Source organism: Phacochoerus africanus, chromosome 16 (genome assembly GCF_016906955.1).
Source record: "Phacochoerus africanus isolate WHEZ1 chromosome 16, ROS_Pafr_v1, whole genome shotgun sequence".
Taxonomy (NCBI): Eukaryota; Metazoa; Chordata; class Mammalia; order Artiodactyla; family Suidae; genus Phacochoerus; species Phacochoerus africanus.
The window spans coordinates 37,628,917-37,647,261 of record NC_062559.1 but is presented as its reverse complement, the minus strand read 5'-3'; the positions used below and the strand labels follow the sequence as shown (position 1 = coordinate 37,647,261).

At 38.5% G+C, this 18,345-nt stretch overlaps 1 protein-coding gene across 3 annotated transcripts in view; it reads left to right on the top strand.

Moving 5' to 3' along the window:
- The window catches only part of ANLN (anillin, actin binding protein), a 60,260-nt gene that overhangs the window by 35,109 nt on the left and 6,806 nt on the right, over window positions 1-18,345 (top strand). For 2 of the 3 annotated variants that reach the window (XM_047763429.1, XM_047763427.1), the window contains 7 exons: window positions 1,227-1,275; window positions 1,369-1,425; window positions 2,298-2,336; window positions 2,597-2,618; window positions 4,241-4,344; window positions 5,247-5,300; window positions 12,649-12,735. In XM_047763429.1, the coding sequence (XP_047619385.1) occupies window positions 1,227-1,275; window positions 1,369-1,425; window positions 2,298-2,336; window positions 2,597-2,618; window positions 4,241-4,344; window positions 5,247-5,300; window positions 12,649-12,735 (412 nt within the window). The remainder of the gene's footprint in view (window positions 1-1,226; window positions 1,276-1,368; window positions 1,426-2,297; window positions 2,337-2,596; window positions 2,619-4,240; window positions 4,345-5,246; window positions 5,301-12,648; window positions 12,736-18,345) is intronic. The other variant, XM_047763430.1, reaches the window with a different exon arrangement.

Genomic DNA, 18,345 nt, shown 5'->3' with positions numbered 1-18,345 from the left:
ACGTTTCCAGTCTTCCATTGAGTAGCACGTTTCTTCCATGTGACTATAGGTATTTGATGTTTTAAGTGTTTTAACATATGCATTTACTATACACACACAAAAAATCTGGACCAGTTTTTAATATATGCTTTAAATCTCAATGTATTTAATACTCAATCTCAGTGAAAAATTTATATTTAGTGTCATAGATAAAATAAATCTGAAAATAAATCCAGTATGAAAAAAAATTACTTTTCTTTTTTTTTTTTTTTGGTCTTTTTGCTATTTCTTGGGCCGCTCCTGCGGCATATGGAGGTTCCCAGGCTAGGGGTCGAATCGGAGCTGTTGCCGCCGGCCAACACGATCCGAGCCACGTCTGCAACCTACACCACAGCTCACGGCAACGCCGGATCGTCAACCCACTGAGCAAGGGCAGGGACCGAACCCGCAACCTCATGGTTCCTAGTCGGATTCGTTAATCACTGCGCCACGACGGGAACTGCCAAAATTACTTTTCTTACTGATGATCTTGATTTGTAAGGTACTGAAGAAAATATTTGACATGGGAGTTCCAGTTGTGGCTCAGTGGTTAACGAATCTGACTAGGAATGATGAGGATGTGGGTTCAATCTCTGGCCTCCCTCAGTGGGTTAAGGATCCGGCATTGCCGTGAGCTGTGGTGTAGGTCACAGACGCGGCTCGGATCCTGCGTAGCTGTGGCTGTGGCGTGGGCTGGTGGCTACAGCTCCGATTAGACCCCTAGCCTGGGAACCTCCATATGCCGCGGGTGTGGCTCTAGAAAAGAACAACAACAAAAATTTGACATGTATTATAGGGAAACATAGACTGTTCTTACCAGTTTTTATTTTCATTCATTAACTATTGTCAGAGTTCCTGTTGTAACTCAGTGGAAACGAACCCAACTGGGATCCATGGGGAATCAGGTTCAATCCCTGGTCCCATTCAGTGGGTTAAGGATCTGTGTTGTGAACTGTGGGGGAGGTTGCAGACGCAGCTCAGATCTGGTGTTGCTGTGGCTGTGGCGTAGGCCGGCAGCTGCAGTTCTCATTCGACCCCTAGCCTGGGAACTTCCATAAGCCACACCTGTGGCCCTAAAAAAAAAAATTTTTTTTTAAATTAACTATTGTCCTTAGTATCAAAACACAGTAAATTCCTTTACTCTCAGTCTTATAACAGTATTTGTGGCATCATTTTTATTGGCATAATTTGATATTTTCATTTTCCAGACAAGATGTGTCCAATGACTTTGAAATAAATATTGAAGTTTATAGCCTGGTAAGCAGTTACAGCTTTCTAAAATAACTAATAGTGTATTTTTCTCAAATATATCAGATTTTAAGTTAATTATGCTTTTGGGTTTATGTGTAGGTACAAAAGAAAGATCCCTCAGGCCCTGATAAGAAGAAAAAAGCATACAAGTCAAAGGTGAGGATGAAAGAAACCCAGTAAAAATATAATCAGAAATAGGAGATGATGTCAGGTTTAATTTATGTATAATTTGTAATAATTATCAAGCTTTTGGATCATTTTTATGTCTCACATTTCTAGTTACTGCATTTAATAGGTATGAATACTAAGTGTAAACTTACCATGAGTGACTGTGGTCCTAACATAAGCTACCAATGCACTCAGGCTGGGTAATTATCTTTTCTCTATATCTACTTGACAGCTAACTTTTGTTATCTCTTTAAGCTTTTCTCAAGCCTTTCTTCTGAGCTCCAACTCCTCTAAACCAGACTTAAGAATGTTGTTGTCAGAGTTCTTGTCCTGGCACAGCAGAAATGAATCAGACTAGGAACCATGAGGTTTGGGGTTTGATCCCTGGCCTTGCTCAGTGGGTTAAGGATCCGGCCGTTGCCGTGAGCTGTGGTGTAGGTTGCAGATGCGGCTCGGATCCCGCGTTGCTGTGGCTCTGGCGTAGGCCGGTGGCTGCAGCTCCGATTCGACCCCTAGCCTGGGAACCTCCATATGCCATGGGAGCGGCCCAAGAAAAGGCAAAAAAAAAAAAAGCACCCCCCCAAAAAAGAATGGTGTGGTCACTGTGGGCATATGGAATAGAACCAGCTTCTTGTCTGTCTTTCCAAGTCTTTTCTTTTTCTAAATCATCATCTTAAAGAATTTTATTTAGCTATAATGAAAAAAAGAATAACAGAATGGATAAAGCCTTAAACAAAGACTTAAGGATAATGTAGTCATACTTAAGATTATTTTCTGTGTGGGAAAATCCAAGTTTGGGTAGTTTAAGCTTTGAATCATAATGTTTACTAGGAAACGTACTAAATTATCTTTTCTTCTAGGCTATTACTCCTAAGCGACTTCTCACATCTATAACCACAGTAAGTAAATTTTTTTTAAAAACTGAGCTTCCTTGAGATATCTCCATCTTAACAGATACAGTTGTAAATTAGCCATTTCCATTCCTTTGGCACTTTGGAAATCTTTCAAATATACTGAAAGGAAAAATTAATGTTATTTGAAATGTAGTCCTTGCAGTATTGAGGAGTTTTTACTTAATATTTAAATCTTTGTATCAAATAAAGAAAATAACTTATTCTGATAAAATAATGACTTATGTTCTTCTTCCACCTTTTTTTAGAAAAGCACCCTTCCTTCTTCAGGTGAGTAGATCTTGAACTATTTGAAACACTAGAATAAGGAAAAGAAAGAACTCAGCAATTGCATACTTACACATTTAGCCATCTTGGTTTATGAGTGTTTACCATAGTCTTCTTTGAATAATATTTTCTTTTTTAAAATTTTTTATTAAAGTATAGTTGATTTATAATGTTCCTTCAATTTTTGCTATACAAAGTGACCCAGTCATATATATGTGTGTGTGTGTGTGTATACTTTTTTTTTTCCATACTATCTTCAGTCATGTTCTCACCCAGGAGATTGGAGATAGTTCCCAAATATAGTAGTTTGCATCTACCAACCCCATACTCCCTGTCTGTCCCACTCCCTCCCCCCACCTCCAGGCAAACACAAGTCTGCTCTCCATGTCCGTGATCTGTTTCTGTTTTGTAGATAGGATCATTTGTGCCATATTTTAGACTCCACATATAAGTGATATCATATGGTATTTGTCATTCTCTTTCTGACTTAATTCATTTAGTATGAGAATCTCTAGTTGCATCCATGTTGCTGCAGATGGTGGTGTTTTGTCTTTTTTTATGTCTGGGTAGTATTCCATTGTATATATGTACCACATCTTTTTAATCCATTCATCTGTTGATGGACATTTGGGTTGTTTCCATGTCTTGGCTACTGTGAGTGGTGCTGCAAAGAACATAGAGGTGCATGTATCCTTTTGAACAAAAGTTTTGTCTGGATATATGCCCAGGAGTGGGATTGCTGGATCATATGATCTATACTTAGTTTTCTGAGGTACCTCCATACTGTTTTCCATAGTGGTTGTACCAATTTATGTTCTTACCAACAGTGAAGGAGGGTTCCCTGAATAATATTTTCTTTACATTTTTTAGTAGCATAAGATTATTGGCCACAATAGCCTGCCATCTGAGGCCACCACAGGCCATCACATGTCACATTTTTCAGGCTCTAGCAGGCAGTACACATATGATACCTAGTCACTTGACAACTACAGCAGGTAGCATTACAGTTCACTGTAGCTTCTCTTGTTCTGTAGATTTGTTTTGTGCTATGTATACACAGAGTTTACCTCTTTTAACCTGACTTACCATGACTGGCATTGTATCATGTCAGAAAAGCATCTTTCTGGTTCAGTGGGCGCTGGAGTGCCATTAAGCCAGAAAAGAGTGGCATTAGGCCTAAATTTTCCAAAGGGGATTGGGATTAAGTTTATTTTACTACCTTTGGGCTTTTGATTTCTTTTTCTTGGCACAAGAGAGTGACTAAGAAGAACTATGCAGAAGTCCTGCTGCTCATGATGTCATCCTAGACTATAACAGTGAAGTCTTCATATCTCTAATAGGAAAATTGCTTTCTTACGCACAGTTGTTGGTTCTATTTCTTTCAAAACACATCTGTTCCAAATATTAAGGAGTACCTATACCTCACTTATGTTAAATATGAAATACTTTACAGTTTTCTTTCATTGGGATGTATGTTGACATTTTATTTTCCCCTGCCCGCTCCTATATCTAGAGATGGAGGAAAATGAAGCAGTTCAATTTCATTCTAATAGGGTAGGGTGAGGAACTGTAATGTATACTTACTGAAGTCACTTGGAATTAAACTTCATTTCCTTTTTCTTTAGTTATGGCCAGTCTTAATGCTGTGCGTACCAGCAACTTTGCCCTTGTTGGATCTTACACACTGTCATTATCCTCAGTAGGAAACACTAAATTTGCTCTGGACAAGGTAATACAAATTTGTTTATTTGTTTATAGAAAAATTAGGTCAATGGAAATGCTCCAGTATTTTCAAGTATTTGAAATCTTTGGCTGAATATGTATGTTCTTAGAATTGTACATTTTAATTAGAATAGGTTTATCTGCATAATATATGTTTTGATGTCAAAAGTATTTCTCCCTTTATCTTGAGTTAAGTCTTCAAAGCAGCATATGCTGGTTTATTCTAAACGTCAATTGTGACTAAAGAAGTATTGCTTTTACATGTAGGTATTAAGCTTACAGTGTTTTTGTTTTTGTTTTGTTTTTTGCCTTTTGTCCTTTTAGGGCTGCACCCATGGCATATGGAGGTTCCCAGGCTAGGGGTCTAATCAGAGCTGTAGCTGCCGGCCTACACCAGAGTCACAGCAACGCCAGATCTGAGCTGCATCTATGACCTACACCACAGCTCACGGCAACGCCGGATCCTTAACCCACTGAGCAAGGCCAGGGATCGAACCTGCAACCTCATGGTTCCTAGTCAGATTCGTTTCCACTGTGCCATGATGGGAACTCCTAAGCTTACAGTTTTAAATGTAGTTTCTTGCTTATTTGAAACTCATCTTCAGAGTTCAAATCTGTGTAATATCACTATTGAGTGCTTTTTCACCATTTGTAATGTGACTAAACTTTTAAAAGCCAACAAGATAATTCGAAGTAGTAAGATAAGTAGGTGCAGACTTTGCTCCTAGATTGGTTCCTGCTGTATTACAGAGTATTTTAAAATATTATAAGAGATTTCTGTAGTCAGAATATAGAGATGTTTAAAAAGATTTATGTAACTTTTAATTTAGTAATTCAGTTAGTTTTAACAAATTGAGTGATTCTGGGTCTTTTTTTTTTTCTCTTTGTCTTTTATTTTGTTTGTTTTAGATAAATTATGATCTAAAAGAGCGAGAGCTACTGGGCTATATGTTCCAGGAAAAGGTTGCCGTATTTTCTTTGCTTGAAACTAATGAGCTTAAAAATCAGTACTTAATTTTTGGCCCTTACGTATTTGTTTTATTAACAACTCTCTTGTCCTCTTGGTTATTTTGGATAATTATGGGCATTATGTAAATATTCTTTCTTAAGACTTTTGTAGATGGACATCTTTTTCTTTACTTTCATAATCCTTTAAAGCTTTCTTTAAAAGTTCTCTAGTTTTTCTCATGCATGTTTGGTATTTGAGCTTTTGTCCTATTTTCTTCCCTTCATGTTATAATTCTTTAAAATTCTACAGTCACTTCCAGATTGATTTTCTGGGTGCCAGAATGCCAAATTTATAACTGTGTCTAAAACTAAAGTTTATTCAGTATTGTTGAACTCCTATCTATTGAAAGAACTATTGGTGATGTTTTAAGTAAAAGTAGAAAATGTTTATGGTCTTAATTGGCTAATAGATATGTTGCTATGTAGATGATGTAGATATGTTGCTATGTGCTTTTTTGAGTGGTGAAAGGAGCAAATATTAGTTCTAATATCTTGTAGTAGGAGATGTAGGAGAATATTTAAGATGGTTAAGTTTAGATGTTTAAATTGGTGGGGAAAATGGAAGACCTCCTGTACTCATATGACAGTCCTACTTGATTAAATTTGAGTAGACAAGTCTCCCATATCCTACCAGAGACTGTCTGTGTAAGGGAATGTTTGCTTATTTATTGGTGCCTTGACCAGTAATGAAAGTCACGGGGTTGTCTCTGAGACCCCCTTCAGAATGCAGTTTCCTTTGAGGTTAACCCAGACCATTTGTTTTACAAATCTGGGATACCACTAATAGCAGATTGCCTTCTTATTTGAGGTTATAGGTATCTGGCATCCTGGAATTTAAAGTATGAATCTCAGTGAGTCACACTCTCAAGTCCTTTCTTTGAATACAGAATCCAAAATAATCGTAGGTTTTATCATACTTTTATGGATAAAGGGAGAAGGGTATCCCACAGCTCATCGTCTGTCTTAAGGAAAACTCATAGATATTTATATATTCCAGGAAATAGAGATGTTAATTTAAATAGTATTAGGGCCAACAACTACGAAGTAAAACAACTGATTAGCACTATAGAAATTTGAAGTTGTAGGAAGAGTGACTAGGTGTTCTGGTGTGTCCAAAGCTGTCCTGTATTATGTCTGTTAGCTTGGTATAATTATTAACAAGTAAAGGAGTTCCCGTCATGGTGCAGTGGAAACAAATCTGACTTGGATTGTGGGTTCAATCCCTGGCCTCACTCAGTGGGTTAAGGATCTGGCATTGCCGTGAGCTGTGGTGTAAAAAAAAGCCTAAACAAGCAAAAACAAAACAAAAAAAACCCCAAGTATAATACCACTTTAAATATATGGATTTTACCATTTTATTCAGTTGAATTTTTCCTTATATTTGTAATGTTTAATTCAAATTCAAAATCATTTTAAAGTATCCCATATACTTTATTTTTTTTGTCTTTTTAGGGCTGCATCCGTGGCATATGGAGTTTCCCAGGCTAGGGGTCCAAGTGGAGCTCTAGCCGCTGGCCTACACCACAGCCACAGCGATGCCAGATCTGAGCCCCAGCTGCGACCTCCACCCTGGCACTTGGCAACACTGTATCCTTAACCCACTGAGGCCAGGGATTGAACCTGTGTTCTCAGGGATGTTAGTCAGATTCATTTTCACTGAGCCACAAAGGGAACTCCAAAAGTTACTGTATTTATTTATTTATTTATTTATTGTCTTTTTTGCCATTTCTTGGGCCGCTCCTGCGGCATGTGGAGGTTCCCAGGCTAGGGGTCAAATCAGAGCTGTAGCCGCTGGCCTACACCAGTGCCACAGCAACACGGGATCCGAGCCATGTCTGCAACCTACACCACAGCTCACAGCAATACCGGATCCCCAACCCACTGAGCAAGGCCAATGATCGAACCTGCAACCTCATGGTTCCTAGTTGGATTCGTTAACCACTGAGCCACGACGGGAACTCCCAGAAGTTACTTTTGACATGAGGTCTCTTCACTAAGTATTAATATTCTGCTAAGAATGATTTATTTAAAAAATTTTTTTAATTATAGTTGATTCACAATGTTGTGTTAAAAATATTTCTTACGTAAATGTTTTCATGCCTTGCTGTGTAGCACAGGGAACTATATCCAATCACTTGTGTTGGAGCATGATAGAAGATAATATGAGAAAAAGAATATATATATGTGTGTGTGTCTGTATAAAAAACTGGGTCATTTTGCTGTACAGCAGAAATTGAAAGAACATTATAAACCAACTATAATAAAAAATTAAAACATTTTCATACTACATATAAATCATGATTTTAGTGGGAAAAAAATATCAATCTCTCAAACTTCCAACTGGTAAGAGCAATACAGTCTCAGTTTGGGCACTTAATTTTTATTTTGTCACTTTATACTTCATGTATTTTACAGCTATGCTATTAGGTGGATAAACATTATGATTATTATATCTTGATGAATTTTTAACACTTTAATCTCTGGTAATCATCATTATTTTAAAGTCTATTTTTCTGTTATTAATAGTCACATTGGATTTCTTATGTTTAGTGCTTGTATGCTATATTTTTTTCCATTCTTTATTCTGTCTGTGTCCATATATGTCATATTTGTGTCTTAGAAACATATTTTATGGTCATATTTTATTATTCAGCTTAACAGTCTTTTGTCTTTTCATTGGAGTGTTTAGTACATTTATATTTAATGCAGTACTAATATGGGTTTAGTCCACCACAAAATAGGCATACTTCTAGCTAACAGGCTAAATCTGGCTCTTGACCTGTTTTTTTGTTTCTGTTTTGTTTTTTAACTAGCATCTTACTTTAGTATGGTATGTCTATCACAGTTAATGAACTAACATTGATATATCATTGTTAACTAAAGTTCAGCAGCCTGTTTTTGTAACTAAAGTATTTGAAACAGTCATACCAATTTGTTCATGTATTGTCTATGGGTGCTTTCAATGCTACAATGGCAGATTGAATAGTTGTGAAGAGATCATATGGTCTGCAAAGTCTAAAATATTGTCTGGGCATTTACACAAAAGTTCACAGACCTCGATCTACCATTTTGTTCTTTGTTTTTTAGTTGTCTCATCTGTTCTTTGTCCATTTGTTTTTCTTTTCTTGGCTACCTCTAAACTAACTGAGTGTTTTGTTGATCATTTTTATATTTTCTTCTGGCTTTTAGCTATACCTCCCTGTATTCTTTTTCAGTCATTACTAAGGATTGCAACATGCATCCTTAACCTATTACTATGACAGTCTATCTTGGAATACAATTACTCTACTTCATGTATCTTATAGTAGTTAGAACTGCGCAATAGTATAATTCCATTTGCCCACTCTATTATATTTTACTTCTACTCTTTTAATAAACCCCAATGTGTTGTTGTTACTTTTAATTTTTATTTTTTATTTTTTTGTCTTTTGTCTTTATAGGGCTACACCTGCAATTTTTTAGCCATTATCTCATCAAGTATTTCTTCTACCCTGTTCTTTCTCTTTCTAGGACTCCACTTCAATGTATATTGGACTGTTGACTGTGTGCCTACAGGTCTATGGCACTCTTTTTGTTTTTTATTTAATTCTTTTTTCATTTTCAGACAATTTCTATTTACCAGTCTTTTAAGTTCATTTATCATTTTCTCCAATGTGCCCCCCAGTTTCCTGTTAAGCCCATCCAATGAATTATTCTTTTTTTTTTTTCCTTTTTATGGTCACACCCGTGGAATATGGAAGTTCCTGGACTACAGATTGAATCAGAGCTGCAGCTGCAGGTCTACACCACAGCCACGGCAACCCTGGATCTGAGCTACCTCTGCAACCTGTGCCACAGCTTGTGGCAATGCTGGATCATTAACCCACTGAGCAAAGCCAGTAATCGAACACACATCCTCACGGATACTATATTGGGTTCTTAACCCACTGAGTCACAATGAGAGCTCCAAATTATTCAGTTTAAGCTTTTTTTTAAATTCTAAAATTTTGATTTGGAGATTTTTTATTTTTAGAGCTTCCATTTCTCTGTCAAAAGTCTCCCTCTTCTTGCCCATTTTTGTCCCTCTTTTCCTCTAAATTCTTTAACAAATTGTAAATGTCCTTGTTTTGTAATTCTAACATCTAGGTCATCTGTGGATCTGCTATTGATAGAATTTGTTTTGTTTTAAAGGCTACCCTTTCTTGCTTTTCATGTCTTATGACTTTTACTAGACTAGATGACTGACTTATGACTGTAGACTAGATGTTTGTTACATTATAAAAGAGCAGTAGAGGAGTTCCTTCTGTGGCACAGTAGGTTAAGCAACTGACTGCAGTGGCTTGGGTTGTTGCAGAGGTGCAGGTTTGATTCCCCAGCCTGGCACAGTGGGTTAAAGTGTCCAGCATTGCCATGAGTGCGGCGTAGGTTGCAGATGCGGCTCAGATTCAATCCCTGGCCCAGGAAATTCCATATGCCATGGGTGCAGCCATAAAAAAAAAAAGAGAGAAGTAGAGATTGAAGTAGATGTAATGACACACTCTCTCAGTACAATAAGAAACAGAGCTGAAATGGGGCTTTAGTTAGTTGGGTTCAACTCTTGTTTTAAATGCCTTAAGATTGAGGTTAGGCCCCATCTTTCAGCGGAACTTTGAGATCTAAGTTCTGAAAGTCTGCAAGATTTCTTTCTCTTCTCCAGATCTGCCTCTGGCCTGTGACATTAGCATTTATTCAGGAAAATTCTGGGGGGTGGGGAAGATTGGCAGGTAGGGTGGGCTAGCTTGTCCCTGGGCTCCTTGAGATGCTCATCTAGCTAGATGACAGCCTTCACCCAGCTGTTAAAGGCCTAACTCATTTTTCCTTTTCCCTGCAAAATTCTTTGCCAGGGGCCAGCATGCTCCTGTCAGTCTTTGTTCCCAGGGAGTGAAATGACCTCCCTAATTTGGCTCACCCAAGATGAGCACATTCCTTACTGGAATTTGGCCCATTAACTTTTTTTTTTTTTCCTCCTACAACTCTTTGATAAGCTTAAGAAAAATAAGATTTTCTTAGTTTATCCAATGTTTTCCTATTTTTACAGAGGAAATGGTAGTCTTTGGGCCCTTTCACATCCTAACTGGAAGTGGAGCTCTGAGCATGTAATGGAAGTAGAACTCCTTCCTGTGTGTCCCTCTAGCATTCTGGAGTAGACTTAATGGTCAACATTTTGGCATGCTTTTGTGTGTGTCTCTTTAGCTGGAAAATCAGCCATGGTTGGGACTGAAGATTCATTATATCATGACAGTAATGACATCTGGTATGGATTTAGGACATTCCAGACCTTCTTGATATTGAACTTAAACAGATCTTCCTCAGATAGGTTTCAACATTGGTTTTCCATGTAGGTCTATGTTTGCAGTTTTCTACCCTCTCTGGAATGCAGACTTCAATTGGATATAAGGTCCTTATTATTGGAGATCTGCCTGGAAGTAAAGTGGCACAGATATTTGATGAAAATTATCACTAGAAAATGTATTAGTTCTATATTATATATTATAGGACAACTTTGTTTTTAAGCTGTGTATAATCTACTAGGTAATTATTACTTAGATAACTTGTTCTTTGGGAGTAAATTTGTGTGTATGTGTGTGTGTACATATGTGTCTGTGTGTACATAGGTGTGTATGTATATGCATATGATGTGGCATCTATCAGTATCCAATTACTTTCTATGGCTGGATACTGTTCCATTATATTATAGACTACACTTTGTCACTCATCTGTTGATGGATATTTGGTCAATTTCTTTTTGGCTTTTGTGAATAATGCTGCTATAAACCTGGGTGTATAGGTACCTGTTTGAATACCTGTTTTCAGTCTTGGGCAGTATGTATCTAGGAGAGGAATTGTGGAGTCATATGTTAATGCCATTTAACTTTTTGAGAAATCACCAAACTGTTTTTCATAGTGCCTGAACCATTTGACATTCCTGTCAGTAATGTGGCTCCAGTTTCTCCACATCCTTGCTAATGCTTGTTATTTTCCATATTTTTGATTATAGTTCTCATAGTGGGTATCAAGTGGTACCTCACTGTGGTTTTCATTTGCATTTTCCTAATGAGTAATTTTTGGGGTTTTGTTATTGTTGTTGTTTCTGTATGTTTGTTTTTGCCTAAACAACAGAAATTTATTTTTTCACTTTTCTGGAGGCCAGAAGTCCTAGATCAAGGGGTAGGGTTTGTTTTTCCTAAACCCTCTCTCGTTAGCTGTCCCACTTAGGTGTCTTCACTAGTCTTTTCTCTATATGTGTATGTCCAAGTCTTCTCATTTTATAAGGACACAAGTCATATTAGATTAGGACCAATTTCATTAATTGGATTAATGAACTAATTTAACCTTCAAAGACTTATATCCAAATATCATACTAAAAAGTGTTTCATTTTGATAAAGTTTATCTATTTTTTTTCTTTTGTTGCTCATGCTTTGGGTATTATATCTTAGAATCCACTGCCAAATCCATGATTGTTGAAGATTTACTCCTCTGTTTTTCTTCTAAGAGTTGTATGGTTTTAGCTGTCATATTTAGGTTATTGATCCATTTTGAGTTAATTTTTATATGTGATATGAAGTAGGGCTCCACTATCACTCTTGCGTGTAGCTATCCAGTTTCCCCAGCACCATTTGTTGAAAACATTGCTCTTTCCTCATTGAATGGTCGTGGTACCCTGTTGAAAGTCAATCTGGCATATATGTACGGGTTTATTTCTGGACTCTCAGTTTTATTCCTGTGGTCTATATGTCTATCCTTATTCCAGTACTGCACTGTTCTGATTACTGGAGCTTTGGATCAATGTGAAATTGGGAAGTTTGATTCCTTCAACTTTAATTTTCTTTTTCAAGATTGTTTTGGTTATCTGGGGTCTCTTGCAATTCCGTATGAATTTGAGGATCAGCTTTTCCATTCTGCAATTCACAGTTCTTTATTGCTGAATAAAATTATATTGTATTAATTTACCAGCTAGTTTATTCCATCCTCTTTAAAGTATATTCTGTTGATAGAGAATGGATAAACATATATATTCTCTTCTCCAATCTGTATTTTCTTTATCACATTAACTTGGGACTTAGGGTTCTGTTTTCAATTAAGCTCTACCTTGAGTGAATTTATTCTTCAAAAGTATTTGTTGCTAAGGAACCATGGCTTTGGGGCCACCTATTTTATATTCCAGCTTTAGAAAATGCTGTTTTCAAGGCATAACATTCTCTATTCATGATTTATACATGTTTTATCAAGAAGAAATCTCACTTTGAAACTGTTTTAAAAATAATTTACTCTCTTTCTTCACAGGTACCCTTTCTATCTCCTTTGGAAGGTCATATATATTTAAAAATAAAGTGTCAAGTGAATTCAAGTGTTGAAGAAAGAGGTTTTCTAGTAAGTAATATCTCGGAATCTATATTTTCTTTTTTCCATTTTGTGATGTATAGACCTAGTTTCTCATAGGAATGAAAGTCTATATGTCAAAGTGTTAAGTTAATAAAGATTTGTTGCCTGTCCACTATGTATGCCAATCATTGTGCTGGTATTAGAATATAATAGGTCAAAAAAATAATCCCTCCAATCAGGAACTTTTAGTTTAATAGGGAGAAATGCAAGTGAACAGGCACGTACAATACAGCACTGTAGCAGGAGAAGGCATAGAGAGTGCCTGGGTGTAAATGGTGGCACAGCAGGTTCTAGTAGGGCTGGGGACGGACTAAAGAAAGCTGCTCGTAAACTGCTAGCTGAATAAGTTAGCCAGCGGGAAAGAAGAGGGAGAAGTACTCCAGATAAAAGGAAAAGCATGTACTTTCGCCCGTATCAGAGAAAAGGATGACACGTTTAGATAGTGGCAGATACTCCAGGGTAGCTAGAACTTACGATTTGAGTGTGTGTGTGGAGGAGGGGTAGTGAGGGGAGTGATTGAGGAGGAATGTGGTTGGGGGAAATGGAGCCAAGTGTTAGAGGGCCTTTTAAAGATTTTCTTTTTTTTTAGGGCCTCACCCATGGCATATAGAGGTTCCTAGGCTAGGGGTCGAATCAGAGCTGTATGTAGCCTCCGGCCCATACCACAGCCACAGCAACACCAGATTGGAGCCGTGTCTGCAACCTGCACCACACATGGCAAAGCCGGCTTCTTAACCCACTGAGCGAGGCCAGGGATTGAACCCACATCCTCACTGATGCTAGTCAAATTTGTTTCCGCTGAACCACAATGGGAACTCCCTTTTAAAGAATTTGAGCTTCATCCTGAAGCTAGTGGGGTCCTCTTTTAAGGATTGTAAGCAGGGAAATAATATCAAATTGGGGGATTAGGAAAGTCGTCCTGACTGACACAAAGAAATAGGCTGGGGAGTGACAGCCCTGAAGAAGACCAGTGAGGAGACTGCATGTGAGAAGCAGTGGGGACCAGCAGTCAAGGTCACGAGAAGGACCCACTGTGGAGAGATGGGGGAGGAGGGGCAGCAGTCCCTAGTGGTTTGACTGTAAGGGCGGAGAAGCAGAAGTAAGGATGTCACCTAGATGCCTGCCTTGCACAACTTGTGGGGTGGCAGTGATGGTCTGAGATAAGGGACCTTGGGGAGAAGCGAGTGTCTGTGAGGTGTGTGAGGTGGTAAAAAAGTGTTTTCCCCGCAAATGTTAGTGTGGAAAATTGCAAACATAGAGTAATGTTGATAGAATTTTACAGTGAACACCCATTAATCCAGCATCTAGATTTTTGCCCTCAACATTTTTCACTATCTTTGCTTTATTGTGTATGTTACCTAGCCATCCTTCTAGACAATCCTGAAAATATCATATTTTGGGGGGAAGAATTTCAAAGTATAGCATGGACATTAGCGTGTTCCCCTGAATCTTATGTGTACATCCCCTGAGCTTTGACATAGGCATACAGCTATGCAACCCAAATTTCCATTAAGATACAGAATATTACCCCAGATAGTTCCCTCATGCCCCTTGTCAGTTGATTCCCACTCAAGATAGAAAGTTTTAATGAGTTAAGTTTTAAAGAACTTGAGTTTTAGATGCCTAGAGACATGTTTCAAGGTTTGAGTTTGGAGCTCAAGATGGGCATTTTAGATGGGGTGAAGATTTGGAAATCTGCAGCAGAGACAGTAATTGAATGGTGTTGAGTGAAGCAGAACCAGAAGAGAACGCTGACATTTATGCCATAGGAGAGACGCTCTCAAGGGAGAGCACCCAGTGGAGGGGGCGGTGATGGAGAATTTCAGGTCATGGTTGCCTGGGAAGAGAATGAAAGAGGGAGCGGTCCAGTTACAGAAGAATCTGTTCCAGACGCTGAGCTTGTTTACGAGGCTGTCCTTCTTGTTTTGGTGATAGGAGAAGCTAGATCTTAGATGGTTATAAAGGGAGCGGAGGATGAAGAAGGGGAGCGTAGCAACTCTGTGAAACAAAGTTTGGCTCCAAAGGGGTGAAGAGCGTGTGGCCCTGGGAGAGCTGAGTAGGGTGGAAGAAGGAGTTTGTTGACATTTTATTAAGATTGGAGAGACTCGAGCATATCTAACTTCAAATGGGTAGCTTCTCATAGGGCCCAGAAGGTTGGAGGTAGAGGCAATGGGGAACCTGCGCTAGGGTTAAGGACGAACACATGGAATGAGGTCATGAGAGTGAGAACAGATGAGACCCAAGCCACGGCTCATGGGGTTGATCTTATACAGAATTAGACTTTTTCCAATATCAGAGGAGAAAAATATGTGTGTGGAATACTCAGATTTTGGGTGTGGTGCAAGAAGTAGAGAAAATCTAATAGCCTTGGTTTTCTTTGAGAAGCAAGAATTTGAACTGTATAAAGGTTATCCCAAATCAGTTTGCATTTGCTGGCAAAGGGTAAAGAAAGAAGAGCTAGACTGTACAGAAAGCCCGAGTGGCCAAGGTAACTAAGTCAGACTTTGAAGCTTTTTTCCCATGTAACTCCAGCAGGTGGCACTAGATATTCTTGGGAAAGTATTTTTATAAATTTCTAACTTGAAGGCAGTAGTTTACCTACTGATCTTTTCCTTTAATGTAAATGTGTCCATATTTTACTGTCGATACCTTTAGTACCTGATAGACTATTATGGCAGCTAGTTCATTGGCTTAGAATGTCTGAACTGTTTAATTTGGGGGCTGGGCTCTTAACTACTAGTCTAGTTAGATTAAAGTTAGATCTCTTCAGGTTTATTCTATCTTGAATCCTATAGCCCACTTTTGTCACATCCACACTTAACAGAAATGTGGTTTAAAGAAAATTTCCTGGGACTCCCCCAAATAACTTCTGTCCCTAATGCCTTTTAGTTACTTCTAACCTCTATAAAAAATAGAGGTAGAAATTGAAATTAAAGTTGATTCAGGAGTTCCTGTTGTGGCTCAGTGGTAATGAACTTGATTGGTATCCATGAGGATTCGGGTTCAATCCCTGGCCTCGCTCAGTGGGTTAAGGATCCGGTGTTGCCGTGAGCTGTGGTGTAGGTCGCAGACGCAGCTGGATCTGGCCTTGCCGTGGCTGTGGTGTAGGTTGCAGATGCAGCTCCAATGTGACCCCTAGCCTGGGAACTTCTATATGCTGCAGGTGTAGCCCTAAAAAGACAAAAAAGAAAAAAAAAAATGTTGGTTAAGTTTTCCTTTCTGATGTGCCAGAAACAGCTGGAAGGAAGGAGTCTACCAACCAGAGAAATTTGCTTAGTGAATCTAAAATGGTGCTAGTCTAGCTCTGCCAAGACTGATAAATAGCAAGAAACATATGTTCTGGATTAGCTGGAAGGTTCCACTTCTGCTTTGTGATTGGGTGTTCCCATTTAATTCCCTTAGCCTTCAGTTTCCTTAGCTATAAAAATGAAAAACCTGTTCTCTGTTTTTCTTCTCTGATTATAGCAGGGGGTAATGATAAATTATTTTTATCCCTCAAATTTTTCCCTTTCCATTACCTTTATAATATAAAAGGTGAACATAAACACAAAAGGGAGCTGATGAGTCTTTCGTACTAACTTTGTGGTTGAATTTGAAGAAACAAGATTCCTGTCTTTTTTTTTCCCTTGGGTGGCTGTGAGCAGTGTTGCCTTGGGAAGGAAAAGGTTCAACTGGGGAGAGGAAAAATAAAAGGTGGGGCAGCAGGATACATGGTTGGAGTAAGTAAGCTAATTAGTTTGAGCTAATTGGCTAAGTTCTTAAATCTCAAGTTTCATTGTATCATGGAAAAACACTTCTTCACACAAAGTCACTTTCCTCCATGACTAGAGAATACACTCCTAACTCAAGTCACCTGATGGTAAATTTAAACAAATTAATGAATCAAAAAGAGTGTACATCCATCAGCGCTTTGGTGTAAGGCTTTTGAAGTTGGGAAAGCTTTTTTTTTTTTTTTTTTGTCTTTTTACCATTTCTTGGGCCGCTTCCCGATGCATATGGAGGTTCCCAAGCTAGGGGTTGAATCGGAGCTGTAGCCACCGGCCTACACCAGAGCCACAGCAACTCAGGATTCGAGCCGCGTCTGCGACCTATACCACAGCTCATGGCAACGCCGGATCCTTAACCCCCTGAGCGAGGCCAGGGATTGAACCTGCAACCTCATGGTTCCTAGTCAGATTCGTTAACTGCTGAGCCACGACGGGAACTCCCTGAAATTGGGAAAGCTTTAATGCATTCTGAAATCAAACAAAAAGGTGCCTTTGGATTATCCGTAATAGGAGTCAGATAATCCAAAGGTATAGATTAGGTATGTCCCACTGCTTATTTGTATAGTTTTATTGGAACATGGGCTCATTTGTTTACATATTGTCTGTGACTGTTTTTATACCACGATGACAGAATTAAAGTCTTTACACTCTGGCCCTTTATAGAAAAAGTTTGCCAATGCCTAATCTATAGCATTGTTCCATTTTGACCTGGCTTTGTTCTTTAACGTAACGGTTCCTAAAGGAATTCTTTTTTTAAAGATTAAAAGTAAGGACTGTTATATAAACTAGGGCTCCATTAGGACTGCAACTAAAAAAATAGTGGAGGGAAGAAACAGCTTCTACTTAATACTACTGCTTAAGTAAAAGTACTTCCATGGGGAGTTCCCTGGTGGCCTAGTAGTGAAGGATTCAGTTGTCACTGTTGTGGCTCAGGTCACTGCTGTACCTTGAGTTCAGTCCCTGGCCCCAGAACTTCTGCATGCCACAGGCGTGTCCACCCCCCCAAAAGTACTTCCATAGAAAACAACCACGTTATTAGTTACCTATTCCAGAATCCTGTCCTTAACCAACAATTGCTTCACCTTCCCTTACAATGTCACTTGCATTGCAGAGGCACAAGCTGGCCAATGTGACTTCAGGGGGATGCTGCCTCATAGTGTGCTTGATGGCTAAACAGTTAGCTTAGAGTTCTGATGTTTATGACAGCATTCCATCAGGACTTGTAATCATGCTTTGACTCTATCTTTCTTTCTTTTTGACGTGCGGCATATGGAGGTTCCCAGACTAGGGGTTGAATTGGAGCTTCAGCTGCTGGCCTGTGCCACGGCCACAGCAACACAAAATCCTTAACCCACTGAGCAAGACCAGGAATTGAACTTGTATCCTCATGAATACTAGTTGGGTTCATTACCACTGAGCCACAATGGGAACTCTCCTCTGACTCTTTTCTAATCCTGTTTTGTTTTCCTGAATAAAAATTAAATGCCAGTCTTCTGAATTAAGTCTCACTTAATAAGCTATCATTATTTTTTTTCCAATATATAAGGTTTGATATTCTGATACAATTTTACTTTCCAAAAGTTGAAGCACTTTTTAAAGGAGCATTTGGTTAGGGATACTATGCTTTTAAAAAGTCTAAAATTAGAGTTATTTGGGGTTAATATCTGAAAATTCTTAAATGCTGTATGCTTACAGACAATGTTGAAAGTGTAGGTAAATTTTTGGATATGAGCAATCAGTCATTTTAATTACTAAGATAAGAAAGATGATGTGCAGTTCCCGTCGTGGCTCAGCAGTTAACGAATCCGACTGGGAACCATGAGGTTGCGGG